Source organism: Natator depressus, chromosome 2, assembly GCF_965152275.1.
Source record: "Natator depressus isolate rNatDep1 chromosome 2, rNatDep2.hap1, whole genome shotgun sequence".
NCBI lineage: Eukaryota > Metazoa > Chordata > Testudines > Cheloniidae > Natator > Natator depressus.
In genome coordinates, this window is record NC_134235.1 from 136,308,985 (window position 1) to 136,329,000 (window position 20,016).

Here is a 20,016-nt window from a genome sequence, read left to right on the forward strand (position 1 = left end):
CTGTAACCAGAGCTGATCCAGAGAACAGAAGGGTGTGCTGTCTGCTGGGTGCTAAGATACGGGATGTGGACCTGAGACTGAAGAGGATCCTAACGGGAGCAGGAAAGAATTCACTGATTGTCCTTCATGTGGCAACAAATGATACGGCTAGATTCTCACTGGAACGTATCAAGGGAGACTATGCCAGGCTGGGGAAGACACTTAAGGAAATCGAGGCTCAGGTGATCTTCAGTGGGATTCTGCCCATTCCTAGAGAAGGGCAACAAAGGTGTGACAAGATTATGATGATCAACAGATGGCTCAGGCAGTGGTGCTATAAGGAGGGCTTTGGGATGTATGGCCACTGGGAAGCATTCATGAACAGAGGACTGTTCTCTCGGGATGGACTTCACCTGAGTAGGGAGGGAAATACATTTCTAGGTGGAGGCTGGCACAATTGATTAAGAGAGCTTTTAAACTAGGAATTTGGGGGAGATGGTTGAGAGATGTCCAGGTAATCTCCACGCCGGATTTTAACATTGAGAGGGAAGAAAACAAAGTAAGAAAGGATACAGCCGTGGGTAGGAGAATGGACATAAGGAGGAAGGGTAGTGTAGATACCAGTTTAATAGGTGATACTGGCGGTAGAATGTCTGTGCCCAGTCGGGTAAAGAATGTGAGCAAAGCCAAACAACAAAAATTAAGATGTTTGTACACTATTTTGAGGAGCCTAGGTAACAAAATGGAAGAACTAGAGCTACTGGTGCAGGAAGTGAAACCAGATATTATAGGGATAACAGAAACATGGTGGAATAATAGTCATGACTGGACTACAGGTATTGAAGAGTATGCGCTGTTTAGGAAAGACAGAAATAAAGGCAAAGGTGGTGGAGTAGTATTGTATGTCAATGATGAGGTAGATTGTAAAGCAATAAGAAGTAATGGAATGGAGTCTGTCTGGGCAAAAATCACATTGAGGAGCAAAGCTATGAGAGCCTCTCCTGGGATACTGCTTAGGGTATGCTAAAGACTGCCAGGATCTGATTTGGATATGGATAGAGCCCTCTTTAATGTTTTTAATGAAGTAAATACTAATGGAAACTGCGTGATCATGAGAGACTTTAACTTCTTAGATATAGGCTGGAGGAAGAGTGCTAGTAATAATAATAGGGCTCAGATTTTCCTAGATGCGATAGCTGATGGATTCCTTCATCAAGTAGTTGCTGAACCGACTAGAGGGGATGCCATTTTAGATTTGGTTTTGGTGAGTAGTGAGGACCTCATAGAAGAAATGGTTGTAGGGAACAATCTTGGTTCGAGCGATCATGAGCTAATTCAGTTCAAACTAAATGGAAGGATAAACGAAAATAGATCTGTGTCTAGGATTTTTTATTTCAAAAGAGCTAACTTTAAAAACTTAAGGAAATTAGTCAGGGAAGTGGATTGGACTGAAGAACTTGTGAATCTAAAGGTGGAGGAGGCCTGGAATTACTTCAAGCCAAAGTTGCAGAAACTGTCAGATGCCTGCATCCCAAGAAAGGGAAACAAGTCATAGGCAGGAGTTGCAGACCAAGCTGGATGAGCAAGCATCTCAGAGAGGTGATTAAGAAAAAGCTGAAAGCATACAGGGAGTGGAAGATGGGAGGGATCAGCAAGGAAAACTACCTTATTGAGGTCAGAACATGTAGGGATAAAGTGAGAAAGGCCAAAAGCCATGTAGAGTTGGACCTTGGAAAGGGAATTAAAACCAGTAGTAAAAGGTTCTATAGTCCTATAAATAAGAAGAAAACAAAGAAAGAAGAAGTGGGACCGCTAAACACTGAGGATGGAGTGGAGGTTAAGGATAATCTAGGCCTGGCCCAATATCTAAACAAATACTTTGCCTCAGTCTTTGATGAGGCTAATGAGGAGTTTAGGGATAATGGTAGCATGACAAATGGGAATGACGCTATGGAGGTAGATATTACCACATCCGAGGTGGAAGCCAAATTCGAACTGCTTAATGGGACTAAATTGGGGGACCCAGATAATCTTCATCCAAGAATATTAAAGGAACTGGCACACGAAATTGCAAGCCCATTAGCAAGACTTTTTAATGAATCTGTAAACTCAGGGGTTGTACCATATGACTGGAGAATTTCTAACATAGTTCCTATTTTCAAAAAAGGGAAAAAAAGTGATCCAGGTTACTACAGGCCTGTTAGTTTGACATCTGTAGTATGTGAGGTCTTGGAAAAATTTTTGAAAAAGAAAGTAGTTAAGGACATTGAGGTCAATGGTAATTGGGACAAAATACAACATGGTTTTACAAAAGGTAGATCATGCCAAACCAACGTGATCTCCTTCTTTGAGAAGATAACAGATTTTTTTTAGACAAAGGAAACGAAGTGGATCTAATTTACCTTGATTTCAGTAAGGCATTTGATACGGTTCCACATGGGGAATTATTAGCTAAATTGGAAAAGATGGGGATCAACATGAAATTGAAAGGTGAATAAGGAACTGGTTAAAGGGGTTAAAACAATGGGTCACACTGAAAGGTAAATTGTCAGGCTGGAAGGAGGTTACCAGTGGAGTTCCTCAGGGATCGGTTTTTGGACCACTCTTATTTAATCTTTTTATAACTGACCTTGGCACAAAAAGTGGGAATGTGCTAATAAAGTTTGCAGATGACACAAAGCTGGGAGGTATTGCCAATACAGAGAAGGACTGGGATATCATACAGGAAGATCTGGATGACGTTGTAAACTGAGGTAATAGTAATAGGATGAAATTTAATAGTGAAAAGTGCAAGGTCATGCATTTAGGGATTAATAACAAAAAATTTTGTTATAAGCTGGGGATGCATCACTTGGAAGTAACAGAGGAAGGGAAGGACCTCGGCGTATTGGTTGATCACAGGATGTCTGTGAGCCACCAATGTGATATGGCCGGAAAAAAAGGTAATGCGGTCTTGGGATGCATCAGGCGAGATATTTCCAGTAGAGATAAGAAGGTGTTAGTACCATTACACAAGGCACTGGTGAGACCTCATCTGCAATATTGTGTGCAGTTCTGGTCTCCCATGTTTAAGAAGGATGAATTCAAACTGGAACAGCTACAGAGAAGGGCTACTAGGATGATCTGAGGAATGGAAAACCTGTCTTATGAAAGGAGACTCAAAGAGCTTGGCCTTCCTCTGCAGCGGGGGCACGGGTCACTTGCTGGAGTATTCTCTGCACCTTGAAGTCTTTAAACCATGATTTGAGGACTTTAATAGCTCAGACATAGGTTCGGGGTTTGCTACAGGAGTGGGTGGGTGAAATTCTGTGGCCTGCGTTGTGCAGGAGGTCAGACTAGACTATCATAATGGTCCCTTCTGACCTTAAAGTCTATGATTCTATGGTTATCTTTCTATTTCTACACTTACTGAGCTGAGTGCATTGCAGTAACATCAGTCTGTTTGAGCAAGAAAGAGCTAATGTAGCAAAACAAGCTTTTGTGCTTCAAAATTGAGTCAAATCTATTATTATTATTACTATTATTATTTATTATTACTACTACTATCTTTGTGGAGATAAAATAACACCAGGCATTAAGCCAAAAAAATAATTTCTCTTCTGGGATCATAACATGATTTTATTTTGAAGTCAGAAACTGTAATGGAGCAGTGGTTAACCACCCAGACAACATACATGTTGTTGCCTGGCATCACTGTCGACTAATCCCATGCTGTCTCTGGAGAACTCAACCTTGATCTGGAGCGGCTAGTGAAAGGAAAGTTAGAAATGTTGATTTACATTAGAAAACATTGGTGTCTGTTCCAGTTATGCAGAATACTGCCTTTTAAAGTTTGGTTTTATTTAACTTAAAATTGAGGTTTGGGTTTTTGTTTTTGTTTGAAAGAACAGGGGAGAAAAATGAACTGCCAACCCAGTAAAAAGCTACATATTTCATGATGTTATCTTTTATTTTCTGTCTCAGTAAAGGCAGATTGCTGTTGTTGAGTAGTGATGGTTTTTTGGTGTTTGTTTGTTTTTTATCCCCCCCTCCCCCCTAACCACCAAATTCAGCTCTCTGTCTCAGAAATGAAACAGAAATGATCTCCCCAAACCTGTTTGTGATTTTTAATCTGCTGTCTGTAGCTGGCTATCTCTACCTCTTATCTCATTTTAGCTCCCAGTCACATTTCTCCTTTTCCTGTAGACATTCATTTGTGATGAAATGTTTTAAGTAGGTGAATGCTTTTGAGCAGAATGAGGACAGTACCTGGAAAAGAAAAGGCTTTCACAAAATATAACTGTACTGACTCTTTTTATGAAAGCTTCTGCATTTGTAGTGGTACAGAATTAAAAAGATGCAGTAGTGGTTTGCAGTTCAGAAAAGCACTGAGGGATTGTAAAAGTAAATATAAAAAACTGATGGAAACACATCTCGGAGTTTTTTCTTTGTTTATTTTTAACACAGAATAGTAGAATTAAGGTTTTACATATTGGTGAAAACAATTTGTCCTGAAACTTGATCCAAAACAAAATGAACCATGCTAATTTTTTTTCAGGTTCAAAAAGTTTAGCGTTAGAATTTTTATTAAATCCTAATACTTTTTTTCACTTTTTAGCACCTGGTGTGCAAGTATTAAAGTCCAATGAGAGAGACTGCTTTTGCAGTATAAACCAGTGCGTATTGAAAATTTGAAATGAAATTGAAAATGAGATTTCCAATCTGATTTTCAGACCAAAGAAGTTCAGAATGCTGTATGTTTGGAGGAACTTCATGTGATATCCCATATGTAAAATCTTTACCATGCTTGCTGCACAGTAATCTGTACTAAATCAACTATACTGGACATTTTATGAGAATTTATTAAAATTCTATGAATTTGTATCTATTATCCTATGATCTTGAGACATTGCATGCATATGCATTTAAACAAAAATCTCTCTCTTTCCTTTGATCATGCTTGAGAACAAAACAAACTGAATGCATTTTTCATCTGTTTTACAGATAAGATATTTTTCCTGCCGTAGAAATCGTTGTCTGACTGTTTGCTTGCCAGCAAAGAGCCTATAAAGACAAACAAAACAAACCACCTGCACTGGGGGTCAACTGTGTGCAAACCACATGCAATGCATGAGTAAATAGGCTTTACACAGAAACTGGGCAGGGAGGGAGGCAGGCAGGCAGGCAGGCAGGAGTCCCTCTTCCAAACCCAAGAACCTGTATATTATAGCATGTGTTCACTTTGTTATGGTGTGATAGCACAGCATGAACTAGAACTGAGCAGGGGGATGCAAAATGCAAAAAACTTCCAGAAATCATATGTATCAAAAACCTAACTTGAATTTTAAAAAAACACTGCATGTGATCAGGCTTTTCAGACTGGTCAGAGTTTGTACAAGGGGTGAGAGGAACAGTCCCTCAAAAAGGAGGGCTGAAAAAAATGCAGCTTCTTAAAACTGTAAATAAATAAATAAAGTGGAAACGTTAAGTATCAAATGTACCATATGTTTAAAAAATGAGAATTAATATACATGGTGTAGAAATATTTTTAACTTATTTAAATTGCTGAGAAATACTATTTGGGGGCAAAGATACCCACTTAAGGAGGCACTCCAGACCATATTGCTTGTTCTGTTTAATACATGTCTCGGGTATGCTGGAGGCATTAGGTGACACACCCAATGCATGCATTAGCTAGTTCAGCCATATGGCCTGTTGTGTCTTACTGGTTAATTTAACCATCTGTCCTGTAAATAATGTTTAAAACTTGTATTCATTTTGAATGCTTGGGTTCACTATGCTTTATTCTCTCCTTGGTCTCTTGGTCCCCAGGATGCTGCGCATTAAGAGCATTATTCTGTTCTTTGACATATCTCGAAAAATGTAACTGTGTGGTATCTCTGTGCACTATGAATCAAATAGTGATATCCTCATTCAGTTCTTATTTGGCCAAAATTGCTACTGAAGTCAATGGGAATTTTGTCTGAGTCAGGATTTGTCCCGGGATTATATCACCATTATGGTACATCATATACATGTCATCTCTGTTTGTTGATGTGAGGGAAAGATGTGGATGTACAGATTGTGATTTGGGTGAAGTTTCTGTATTAGTGTTGCTGTCAAATATGGTCTATATTTCAACCATTTCTATGCTTATGTATGTGCTGACATTTTTTCTTCTATGTGCTTCTCTCTCGTTCTCGACTAGTATTCATTGTTTCTTTATTGCATATAATGAAACCAGTTTAATAGCTGAAGTCAGCAGTATGAGATAAATGAAAGATCATTTGTTAAAACTTCAAGGGTTAAAAATGTTGAGCTGGCATAGTATATATCTGATCGGGAGTATTGTGAAAAGTTTTTATAGAGAAATAGGTCACCCAATTTCCTTTTCCTCACCGATTAATTTAACATTATAAATTGAGACATACTGTAACTGGAATTGTAGTCTCCAGAATGCAATGCATTGAAGTAGTTTGGAATTTTTGTCTATAAACTGAGGTTTTACTATGTCAGAGTCACTGAAAGAGACTTCTGCTGTATATAGCAGTCCCCCATTTCTCACATCTTGTTCCTGAGTATTCCAAACTAAAGGTACATGTTGACCAACAATACATTTACTTAACTAGCATGCATTGTACACTTTTTTTGTAAGGACAGTAGCATTTCATGACATGCTTCTCAGAGAATAAATAGGCATGTCGATGAATTTTCACCTGTGGGATGCCATTTAGGTCAAAATTCCCAGTGTGACATATATCACTCCACTGAAGAGCGCACTGCATTCCAAAGCTAGGAAACACGGCAGTCCTTTTTATTTTTGTGTATGAGCCATTGTGTCTCTTCACCTATGGGCATACTGTAATGGGACATCTACTTTTACAACTTATATTGAATTATCCATACACATTAAATGAATAATAGTAACCATACTCTATGTCTCATGAAAAACTTAAAAATGCAGATCAAAGAAGTTCCAGTCTTTGCCTTATGAACCCAGTTTTCCAGACTGCATTACATCACATCGAGCTAAGTTTTGCATTTGGAACTTTGAGTCATCTGAAACATTATGAAAATCACATGTAGCCACTCAGCATCTGAGTAGATGTGTGTGTGGTGTTTACCGAAGTGTTGCACTCAGTAAATGTGTTATTGAGAAACATGTTTCAGATGGGAATATAGAGACTAGCTGGTGTGTGTGGCTAAAGCGACCAACATTGAGCCAAATCATTATCTCATTAATGGGGTTCTTATATCATACACCTGGTGAACTGGGCACTTCGGTGAATGGAGGTTTGTTGTTGGAGCAAGAGTTTGGAATGGAGGGCTACTGCTAACACTTCAAATGCATATTTTATCCTACTTTTTGGTGATGATTCATGTGTGTATGTTTCTTTGGTTTCCTGTGGCCCAGTCTTGGTTACCTGCTGCCACCACCAAGTTTCTCACTTGGAAATTTTACCTCAGGGCTCCTCTGCCTCTCCTCTCTTGTTACAAGGACCCTATCCCCATGAATGGAGGTCCCCGATAGGTATGGTAAGTATTTTTCAAAGGCCACTGCAGAAATCCCCCTTCACCACAGTTGCACTCCAGACTTCAATCAACAAACTTGTACTTTATGATTAAAACCTATGAATAACTCAGGCACTAATAAGCTGGCAGGATCCACTGTCCTGTTTAAGTCCTGGCAAGTCTCATTTCATAACCCAGTTCAGGCTTCCTTTTTATAACCCATGGAGTCCAATGTCCCAGTCTGGTCTCTCTGCCACCATCTTGGCAGCCCGGACCTCTATTCCTGATGAATCAGTCTCTGGAATCTGGAGAGACCATCTCTGGCAACTTCAGCCAGCCCAGATCAAACCACCGCCAGCTGATGAGTCTACTCACGGTGTTCCTCCCACTGTTGAATGAACATTCCAGGGTGGATCCTAGAACCAAATGAGACCTAACCGAATACTTGGTTTCAAACCACTGTCTCATTTCCACCCACATATTTTATCTCCCACATACCTTATACCTAAAATAGTATAAGCATAGCACAAACCCTAATGTTCTCCACAGGATCCACAGTGGCTGTATTGAGCTCTTAGACCCTAGAGAGGAGGGGAATGGATTACATTGCTCAACTCTAGCTGTACAGAGAGTAACCTTGGATCTCTAAGAGCCCTGTCCAGTGGTCCAGCAGAGGATTGGTGGCTGTAACAGGGGAATTTCACACGGGGAACAAAGAAGTAATGTGATTATGCATGATGTGAAGAAATACTTCCTTTTGTTTGTTTTAAACCTGCTGCCTATTAATTTCATTTGGTGACCCCTAGTTCTTGTGTTATGAGAAGGATTAAATAACACTTCCTTCTTTTCTTTCTCCATACCAGTCATGATTTTATAGACCTCTATCATATCCCTCCTTAGTCATCTCTTTTCCAAGCTGAAAATTCCTAGTCTTAGTAATTTCTCCTCATATGAAAGCTGTTCATCAGTATACATATGACACACAGCTCTATGTCTTGTTTTCATTAGACCCAGAATGGTGTATTATTATTTATATCTCCGTGGTTTGCTGAGGTTGGGATTTGGATAAATGTAGGTTACTGGAAGTTTGATTCAAACAGGACAGCAATGATGTTAGATTTAGGGGAAGGATTTTTAGGGTACAATGGGGATCCCCATTCGAATTAGAGTCCAAATTGGCCTCAGTGACCAAAAGTGTTTTTTCCACCCCTCTATACCTGGTAAGATGTTTGTGTCTGCTTTTCTTATCTCATGACCTTGACATTTTCCCAGACATTTTGACCTCTAGACTGGATTACTGCAATATGGTGTCTAGAGCAGTGTTTCTCAATGACCAGTCTGTGGACCGGCGCCGGTCCCTGAGATTTCCCTGATGCAGCTTAGGAAGGCAACAAGCCGGACCCTGGTATCAAAAAGGTTAAGAAACACTGGTCTAGACTGACCATTAAAGATCACCCTCAAAGCTTCAGCTGTTGCAGAATGCAGCCATCTGCCTACTTATGGGGTTAGCACCAGGGAGCATACTATACCTGTTCTTTGCCAGTTGCACAGGTTTCCTGTTTGTTTCTGTTTGTGTTTGGAGGTGCTAACTCTGTTCTATTGGACAACAAACAACCGATAGCAATCCAGAAATATGTTTTAATAAATGCCACTGTCCTGTGAGGATCAGGGGAACACTATTGAGGCGGCTGTCCCCCTGTGTGAATGAGCTGGGATCCATGGGATTTGCTTCTAGATCCTTGAGCTCTGAACAATTTAGAGTCTCTGCAGAACCTGATACCCATCCCACTAGATTGGGACAGGCAATAAAAATTTAGTGAGACTGGAATAGCAGTTTTTTGTAACCTTTTTCTGAGGGGAGTGTTTTGGTCCTAAAAGTCTCCAGAAATACAATATCAAAATCTGGGAGTTGATTTTCAGAGATGCTGAGCCACCTGCAGTTCTCATTAACTCTCAGCTTCTCTGAAAATCGTACACATAGACTTTTTAATGGATGGAATAGAAGCTTCAGAAACCAGTGTCTGTTTTTCCCTATTCTGATAGCTTTTGGCTAGCTAATTATTTTATTATTTTTGTCAAATTTAAAGTAAAATGTGCAGTAAAATCATGTTGCTCCCACACTTAGAATTTGTTTGACAAATTAAACCTAGGTCAGAATTATAAAAAATAAAACAAAACTTGGAAATAGGAACTGGATAATGAAAATGCTAATAGGCCAACAAGTATAGAAATATTAGCATATTTTTCTCCCTCTCTTTCTCTCTCTAAAACAGTTCTTTTTGCAGTTCTTTTAGTGTTTTGGCAAAAGATTATGAGTCAATCAGTGCTGCTAGTTTCCATTATTTCCTGTTCAAATATTGGCACATGATTATTTGGAGTGAAAGTGGCAAAATCACACATAATCTCATAGGAATGAATCATGTTCCATGTTGCTACTGCACATGTTAAAGGCTCATATCACTTGAAAGTACCCATTTCTTGATTTATACAAGTACACATCTTGACAAGTGGTGTGCTTGATACTCATTTATACCAACCAAATTGTGCACTGATAATTATCAAATTATGCAAAATGATGTGCACTGTACATAACATTATTCTGTAGTTTGATTAAGTAGCTCATCAACAGAAAAGCTGCAAATCTGTCAAGAAGGATAATAAAATGTAACTGTTTATATTTATTTGAATTCTCACCATCTATGAAGACAAATGAAAGTAACTGATGTGAAAGTATAAATTCTGATAAAGTGATAAACCTGATCTCTAAAATATAATATCTGTTATGTTGTGTTGAGGTTTCTATTTTTCCAAATGTTTGTTAGATATTTTACTGACTTTTTGTCTTATTTGGGAATCTTTATCAGGTAACCCCAAAATTATGGGGGAAAGAATCACTATTCACTACTCAGAACCCAATCCTGAAAACACTAGTGCAGGTACTTCAAATACATTGGTAGTCCAGGTGATTTCAAGGGGTTCCCAGCTCTGTCGCTTATCTCCTGTGTGACCTTGGATGAGACACTTCAGCTCTCTGAGTCTGTTTCCACTCCCATCCCTTGTCTGTCTTGACTATTTAGATTGTTAATTCTTTTGGGGTGGGGGCTGTCACTTGCTATGTGTTGGTATAGTGCCTAGCACAAGGGAGCTCCAAACTCAGATGGCCCTCTAGGTCAGGGGTCAGCAACCTTCGGCACGCGGCCCATCAGGGTAATCCACTGGCGGGCCGTGAGATATTTTGTTTACGATGACTGTCTGCAGGCATGGCATCCCGCAGCTCCCAGGGGCCACGGTTCACTGTTCCTGGCCAATGGGAGCTGCGGGAAGCAGCGGCCAGCACGTCCCTGTGGCCCGCACCGCTTCCCGCAGCTCCCATTGGCCAGGAACAGCGAACCGTGGCCACTGGGAGCTTCAGGGGGGCTGTGCCTGCAGATGGTCAACGTAAACAAAATGTCTCATGGCCCACCAGCGGATTACCATGATGGACCGCATGCCAAAGGCTGCCAAACCCTGCTGTAGGCACTACTATAATGAAAATAATAATAAAAAGGGAATATGTGATTTTTAAAATTAAACAAGTATATAAGTGATTGTAGAATCAGGACTACAGGTCCTTAAGAGAAAATCTTTAATGTTATATAAAAGAGGAGTTGAATTATGTCTTCTGCCACAAAATTAGTAGTATAACCATTTTAATATGTATTAAAAAGATTAGGATATGCTGCCACACAAGTTAGTGGAAAAGTTCCCAGTGATTTCAATGGGAGCAGGACTGAGGACTGAATCCATCACATCACTCTGAACAGCAGCACTCATTTGTAAATTAGCTAAAGAAAGGACACCATTTATACTTCTTCTATAGTTAATTTATTTCATTCAGAGATCACATTCTTTCTGACCAAAAGACTTATAGGGAGAAAATTTGATAAATGGCTTCTAAAATGTCCTCAGTTTTTCATATTTTTTTTTCACACACAAATAGAATTAAATGGAAAACAAAATTGTTCATACAAAAACTTGGAAGTCACCAATAACAGGTTAGTATTTTTATGCCCAATCCAGCAGGATGGTGAGCCTTTCTGGAGGCATTAATCCTCTCTGAGAATCAGGTTAAAAGAATTTGGGTTGGAGACTTTTGAAAACTTGGCCCACAATGCATTGCCGTTTTCTCCATCTGTGGTAATCATGACCGCTTCCTGATATCTACAGTAGTTGCAAATAAAGTCATCATTGGAATTCTTGGTAAGGCATCCAGAACAGCAGAGGGTAATGTGAGTTCTTGTCAATGGCTGTGGTAATGGCAAATCCCATACTGGATTGATTGATCGATTATCTACCAATCAATTGTCAATCTTCTTTCTTTCTTTCTTTCTTTCTTTCTTTCTTTCTGTCTCACTCAACAGGGCACTGTGTAATGCAGTGGTGCTCTTAAATCATGTACTTGTATTGGATTATGTCGGGGGGAATGCGGACATGCATAATCAAGATATAGGCAGAATCCGTGATTTATTTATAAAGATGGAAACTGGACTAATTCTTTCCCCCTCTAAAAAATCTGTTCTGTATTGTCTCTAAACCTTCAACAGCTTCCCAACCCTAGAGAATGTGCTTTCATCTCAGATTTGTACAGTGCCTTGTATTATAATATTTAGTAAAAGGAGAACACTGTTTACCTCAGTTGTCAGCTTTGAGACTTTTGCATGGCTTCCCCCAATCTCATCCTTGCAAATAGATCACAAAGCAGACAAACATAACCAAGATACTTACATTAAAAAGTGAAACAAATGTTTAGGCTAATTGCCAAAGCTGGAAGTTTACACGTTTCTCTGTTAATAACCTGATCGTAAAATATTACTTTTTATTATTAGAATAAGAAAAATAGAGATAAACTCTTCAGTCTTGTAAAATGCAGATTCATCTTTTTAAAAAGATATTTTATTTCTAACTACGTCTTTAAAATATTTTATTTCCTGAAGATATGTTTAATTTATTCATCCCCAGAGGATTTAGGCTGTGAAAAGCCCTAGCAGTCTGGTTTCTACACAGTCTAGGACAAAAGTGCTTATGAGTCATAACTGCTCTGTCATACTTCAAGTGAAGCAGTGAGAAGGTCTGCTTTGATGATGTGAACAACACATTTATTCATCAGCTTTAACTTATTTCATTTGTAGATTTACCATGTGTACACAGAACGTGGAGCAAGTTCTGTCTTTCCTCCTCCTATTTCTAATTTGGCAGTTCAGTCGGGTTCCCCTGGATAAGGCAACTTGCTACGTCTGTTAGTCCCTGTGTGAGAAAATTATTTTTATTGGCCCTGCACAGTATTTATTTATCTCTGAAATATCTTCTGATAACTTTTGAGGAAATCAGGTTTTGAAGCAAAAGGAGACAGTTGGGTGATGCCGATAAGATGATTAACTTGTGTCACTGGTGCCATTTCATGTTATTTTTCTTTGCATTTTAAAAATTCTTTGTTTTGTTTTTGTTAAAAACAAGAGTTGTCTTCAAATATGCTTTTCATCAATTTGGATCCTGTTTCATGGAGGATTTTCTCTCTTAAATTTCCTGTATAAATCTGTTTGCAGCTGGGTCTCGGGCATCTTACAGCAGCCAGCACAGCCACCTTGGCTCTGAATTAAGGGCACTGCAGTCTCCAGAGCACCATATAGATCCTATTTACGAAGATAGAGTGTATCAGAAGCCCCCTATGAGGAGTCTCAGCCAGAGTCAGGGGGACCCTCTGCAACCAGCACATACAGGCACTTACCGCACTAGCACGGGTAGGTGGAAATAATTTGTAAAATTATCTTTTATGGATAAAGTGTTTTACTTCAGTGCTAAATCTCTAAATTTTATTGGTAATGCTAGAAAAGTTTATACTGTATTTGTAACTTGAAAGAATGCCTGATACAAATTGCAAAAGACATTGTTGCAGCTAAAAAAGGCAACCCCCTCTACTTCCTCCCCCTCCCCCCCCAAATCTCAGGCAGAAAAATCTTAGCCTTGGGATTATACATTTTGTGGTTTTAGTATTTTTGTCTCTTGTGGTGGGAGGAAGAAAACGTTTTCATCAAGCTTTTAAATGTATTATTTAAAGAAAGCTGATTGTTTTCAGATAACTTATCTAATTGCTTTCTCCTGCAAAAATTTTGTGTGAGTCTTAAAAAGGGCTGCAAGGCATCTTCCTCATGAACATAATGGGACATTTACATTTTTGGAACTGAAGCAAACCAGGACCAAATGTGTTCTCTGTCTCTCTCATTCTCATATTATATATATGTAACATACTCATACACTGTAGACATACAGATATGAATCATTAAGCTTCAGCATAGCAGAAAAACAGAGCTGTCGATATAATTGATTCATCTGTAATGTAATAATGAATGATCATCCATGATAGACGTTAGTGTACAAGTCCTATTTGCAAAGTGTCCTCTCAGCTATGTAAAATAGCTCTACATTTGGGAATCGACAAATAGATATCAAATCAGTAGGGGTACTTAATGCACTAAGGAATCAGAACTTAGCAGAGTTAAAGTCAAAATAGTCTTAAACATGTAGAAATATTAATAACTTACATTAAGAATTGCTGTATTGACCACATTTCTGACATGTTTTTCTTTGTTGCATCAATCAGACACTGTAGATTTATGTCTCTTCCCAAATGAGAAGCTTCCATTTAGAAATGAGAGAATAAATGAAGCAAAATTAAAAATATCTGCAAAACTGACTTTTTTTAGAACAAGATGTGAGGCTTTCTTTTATTGTTTTAGGGTCCAATCCTGCATTTCTCGCTTATCCCATTGCATGCATGGAAGTTTGGGGTACGCAATTAGTACAGGATAAAGCCCTTAGAACGGATTCAGAGAAATGTAAAACCCTTTGTTGTTTAATTTAAAATCTTATAGTATCTAGTTATTACTGGAGAATGTCACTTAGTTAATACTGTTAAATGCCAATGAAAGAAGCTAGCATTCACATACAATATATATTTTGTGTGGAATCATACTTAAATCCAGACATAGCAATTCTGTTATTAAAAGAATAATTGGTTTGCAAAGAGTAGCACAGGATGCCTGCCTCAGTTGCTGAGCAGGAAGGGAATAATCAGTGAATGAGGCAGCTGTTTAATATTCATTTTTATTCTCGTCATTCAGCACGTGGCCTCACACTTCATATATTTCACACTTTCCAAACCTTGCCTTACATAATTTTTTTTTTTAAATTATGTATTGGTTTTTCAATAGCATTCATCACAGTACTACTATCTGATTGCCCCATAGCCATTAATGGATTTATCTTCACAATAACTCTGTGAATATTATCCCAATTTTACAACTGGAAAACTGAGGCCTAGAGCCTGATTACTTAATTTTCAGAAGTGTTGGTTCATGGACGTCCAATGGAGCAGTGAGTGCTCAATGCCTGTGAAAATCTGGCCATAATCTGGCCTTGGTTCACACAAGTCTGTGGCAGAAGAAGAAATAGAACCCAGATCTAGGACCTAGAAACCCGTTAGGCCAGTGGTGGGCAACCTGTGGCCCACAGGCCACACGTGGCCCATCAGGGTAATCTGCTGGTGGGACACGAGACAGTTTGTTTACATTGGCTGTCCACAGGCACGGCCTCCCACAACTCCCAGTGGCTGCGGTTCGCCATTCCCAGCCAATGGGAGCTGTGGGAAGCAGCATAGGCCACGGGGACATGCTGGCCGCCGCTTCGCACAGCTTCCATTGGCCACTGGGAGCTGCGGGGGGCCATGCCTGTGGATGGTTAATGTAAACAAAATGTCTCGCGGCCCGCCAGTGGATTACCCTGATGGGCCATGTGCCGAAGGTTGCCAAGCCCTACCCCCACTAAGCCCCTCCACACTTGGATCCTGCCTTGCTGAGCCTGTCTGCCCACACCTGGTGCACCTGGCATAGAGAGGCAGGGCCCTGGGGTGTTTCTGGGGCAGGTCCAGTCCTTGCACTGTGTCAGGGTGATCTCCCACCTTTGTGCAGCCAATGGCCTATGCTCCCCAATGCCATGCTGGAGCCTCCACATTTATTTGACAAATAAAATTTGCGGAATTCTGCAGAAATTTAAAATATTGTGCACAAAATTTTTAATTTTTTTGGCACAGAATTTTTAATGTTTTGGCACAGAATACCCTGAGAAGTAACTATACAAAGAGAAAAAATTACTGAGGCAGGAGTTCTTGTCTTGTTTCATGCATGCACGCATTTTGTGTGTTACTTCAAGGAAGATTGGAGTCTTTCATAGCCCTGCCTTCTTCCAAACACACTTCCACAGATCATATTCCACATGCCTTTATGCATCAAAACTGAAATTCTACTCCCTTTTCTTAGCCACACATCCACCAATCCAGGACAATACCAAGATAATTCTATTAATGAACATTTTCACTCTGTGTGTGTGTACTGCACTTAGGTAACTGTTGATTGTTAGATTATATAACGATCCAGTGTGCATGGTTAAATAACTTATTTGTGATACTTAATACCTAGCAAAATTAAAACAGTCACAGGAAGGTACATCTGCAATCTAGGGATTGTGTAGTGCCTAAACAAACAAACAAAACCAAACACCCCTGCAGCTTGTTTGTGGAGTGTCTTGGACTAGTATTTGCAAAACTGTTAGCTTACTCAGGTTAATTGACAGTCAAGTAACTTGAGTTAAAACAGAAGCAAAAACTTAAGTCTTGACATACCTGTTGTCCACAGCACAGGATCTACACATTGTTGTCTTTTACAGTGGATTGTCAAAGCCTTGCCTCCTCTGATTTGTTGCACATTAGTTTTTTATGCAGGTCAATCAGGCTGTATGTGAGCTTGCTGACAGATATTTGTTGCTTTGCACTTCTGTCCCATTTCTTGCTTCTTTTCTACAAAAGGGAACATATGGCTCACAGTGGGTGGTACAGACACATAATTTTGATAAAATAACGAAAAATGTCAGTCTCTATCAAAACAGAGTAAAATATGAGAATTTTTTAGAAATAATCACAATTCAAGATTCAGTGTTTCAAGATTAGAGTCATGTTTTTATTGTTTAGAAAACTACATACTTTCCAAAGAAAATTAGACATTTTCTTTTACGCAAATACTGAGCCTGATTTTTCTCTCCCTTTCCCCCAGTTTTATACCATTGTGACTCCACTGACTTCATTGGAATTGCTCCTGATTTACAGTGGGTGTGAGGAAAGAATAAAACACTTCATTGTAATCTCTATGGCATCATATACAGTTAACATATTTTTTGTTTTCCTTCTCCATTTAGATATAAAACCAGGAATGAACCTGAAATAATTTTTTCTCATAGAATAGGGTAATTTATATCAGCAATGAAATTTAATCTAAAATGACAAAACAAAAATTAAAAAGGTTATTTTAACTTTGCTTTAAAAGACATATTTTTATATGCAGTAGAATGTCTTTTTCTGCAATGTCTGTGTTCTGAGTTTATCAGTACTTGATCAAACTGCTGTCTGCTGTGTCATTTTTAGTGTGAAGACGAACAGCTTCAGACAACCAAAGCTTATTCATATTTAAATTTGGTGATAAAAATGTAATAAAAGCTATGCAAAATCCTACTTCTGAAATGTGACTCTGTAAAAATGACATTTTCGGATTCCAATTTTATTATGTTTCAATAGTTTCCGTATCAAATATGCTCAGTTTACAATTAAAAAATTCTTTTCTTCCAGCTCCGAGCCATGCAAACTCAACTTGGTCTTGGAGAGTCAGGCTAAGGATTCCTTCTTTCTCATGCATCATCAGGTGTATAAAGATTCTGCAGGCCAATTTATATCCTTAAGTACACCAGTGCAGCACCAGTGTCTTCACTGAGGTGGTACAAGTACATGTAATCAACATGCAATTGGAACTTATAAAACAATCCTATTTGTGAAGTGTGAGCCAGATAAGAATACAACTCTCTCCTATCTGTATGGATGTCGAGGTGCTAACAAGTCAAATGTTTTAAAGAGTGGGATGTGGAATAGTTTTTTGCACTTCAGCAATTGGATATTGGAATTATCCACAGACAGCACCTCCTCTGAGTAAGAAGGTGCATTTTTTACATAGTCACTCTTCAGAACAGTACTTGTACATTACTGAGAAACTCACTGTTATATGTTATTTTCTTATCATAAACATTATCAGCTGAGAATCTCAGCTTCCAAATATATTCTTCCAGATTTCCTTTGCTGGTGTTCCAAATGGTAACTGAATGCAAAACAGAAAGAAATATTTTTTTTGTTTAACGACAGTTTGGGGAAAGTTAATTTCAAAAAAATCTTTGACTGTTTTGAATGATTTCTGTGTACTTCACTGGCCAAAGAGCGGCCACACAGTCCTAAAGTGCAATAGATAGGTTCTAAATATCAAGCATTGCTTCTTGCTGTTTTGGATTGTATCATTCTGTTTTTGCTTTGGCATGAATTAATGTGTTCTGCAATGGCATACTGTGATGCAACAGCTGCAGTTTAATTGAGGACCACAGTGGTACATCACACACCATGGAGTTCTGGATATAGGACCAAACATTTTCAGGGAAATAGAAAAAAGGAGGTTATCCATACCTCCACATCTCTGTTAGTCCACTAATGTTGTGATAATAGAACTGTTCTGCTGACTAAGACATCCAGGTTTATAACATTAGAAAAGGAGGGAAATTCGGAAGAAGCAAGTAAGGAATTATATATCTTTCATACTAAATAAAGTAAATATGAAATAATATAGTGAACTGAATAGCGAATAATGAAATCACCCCAAATTAATAGGAATTCATATTCTCAGTTTAACTAGAAGCTCCTTTTTTAATTCATTATTTTATTTAGGTTTTCTTTTTGTATAGCTTTAAATCCCTATTGCTTATTTTTACAAAATTACAAATTTATCCTGGAAATAACATTTGATTCTGATCTCACAATGGTTTTGACAAATGTAACTCCAGGTGTTTGGATGGAGAAATCCTGATTAACATCTGAGTAAGTGAGCTCAGAATCAGGCCCTGTGTGTCAAATTCTGCCCTTAGGTACATGAGGTTAACACCTATTAATGGCAATTGAAGTGATCTATGCAGGTTAGTCTTAAAAATAATTTGTCAAAAGTAATATTAAGGTTCTTAAGAGAATTGTCTCCTCTTCCAGCTATATGGAGGGGAGAGAATGTTATTTGCACAAATCGCTGTTCAGGGGCCAATAAAGAGCAAATCTATCCTCCAGTACCAATCCTGAGTAGCCCCTCCATATGCAGATTCCTTCTCATCCAATTCCACTGAAAGGAGATCTCCACAGAGAAAGGATGTGGATTTACCCCTAAGTATGTAAGGTTAAGGAGGAAGGGGAATCAGAGAGAGGCTTCATTTCCCTATTGAAAGATACTGGTTGGTGTGAGCATCGTGTGGTTGTGGCTGCAGGTATTTGGGGTTGGGGGAATGAACAAGCAGGGAATGGAGCCAAGATACAGAGATTCTACACAGAATTTTTGTAAACCCTTTGTAGCTCATTAGCAGTACCTGTTTTAGAGGGGAGGGCTTTGTGTCCTAAAACATGAAGGTGTCCTAACATCCATGGGAAAATTGCAAATCCTTAGGGCATCCCAGATTTCACAGGATAGAGTCCTATTTATATCCCCTACTTCCTTCCTCTGTCCCCCAAAAGATGAGTCTTCAGGAAGTTTGTGATTTTGGTACCTACGAAATTTTGATTTAAATTATTCCTTTGATGGTTCTTTTGTTTTGTTTGTTTTTGTTTTCAGTAGGAGAGCATGATGTAGGCCATACTTGAATGTATTTCAGTTTATCTTGATATTTTGTTACAAATCAAGGTGTAAGAAGTTTGATTATAAAAATCACAATAATACCCTGGAAGCTCATTGAAATACCTTGTAAATCTCAGCTGCCATGGTTTGTGGAGACAATGCCTACACTGTGACCGAGAATATCTGTGTATCTATTATCTATTTACTGCATCCGTTTAGTCACAGACACTGGGTTTGATTCTGCTTCTGTTAGACTTCTGTCATGCAGGACCAAGTCCACTCTCTTTTATTTACTTGAGCACTGTTCAATACTGCAAAAATATAAAGATGTTCTTCAGAATATAAAAAGTGATTTGAACATTAGTATATTTTTGCCTTTCATATATCTCTATACTGTTAAAGAAAACACAATACTGTGCTCAACTAAGCTATCCAACAGTGACATTAAGAGAATTCACACTCTTGTTAAATGTTCATTATTTCACTAATATTATTCTTAAAATAACTTCATTGAGAAATTACCAGGCCACTCCATTTTTGAACAAAGGGTCATCTTAACTTTGTTAGAATTATTATTGAGAACTTCTGCAAATATATTTTTTCTATAGGATACCATATTTCAATGATCTGCATGTAGAACTCCCATTGAGATCAGTGGGATTTTCACACACACAGTGTATATGTCATCTTCTATGAAGTCTTTGTCCATATTGTCCTCCCTTGCATCCTTCCCAGCAACCAGCAATCCATGTGTGTCCACAGCTCCCATTGATATATC

General features: G+C 38.6%; 1 protein-coding gene across 10 annotated transcripts in view; it reads left to right on the forward strand.

The window, feature by feature from the left end:
* The window catches only part of CTNND2 (catenin delta 2), a 1,172,806-nt gene that overhangs the window by 729,237 nt on the left and 423,553 nt on the right, over positions 1–20,016 (forward strand). For all 10 annotated transcript variants that reach the window (XM_074945030.1, XM_074945027.1, XM_074945025.1 and 7 more), the window contains one exon: positions 13,053–13,247. In XM_074945030.1, the coding sequence (XP_074801131.1) occupies positions 13,053–13,247 (195 nt within the window). The remainder of the gene's footprint in view (positions 1–13,052; positions 13,248–20,016) is intronic.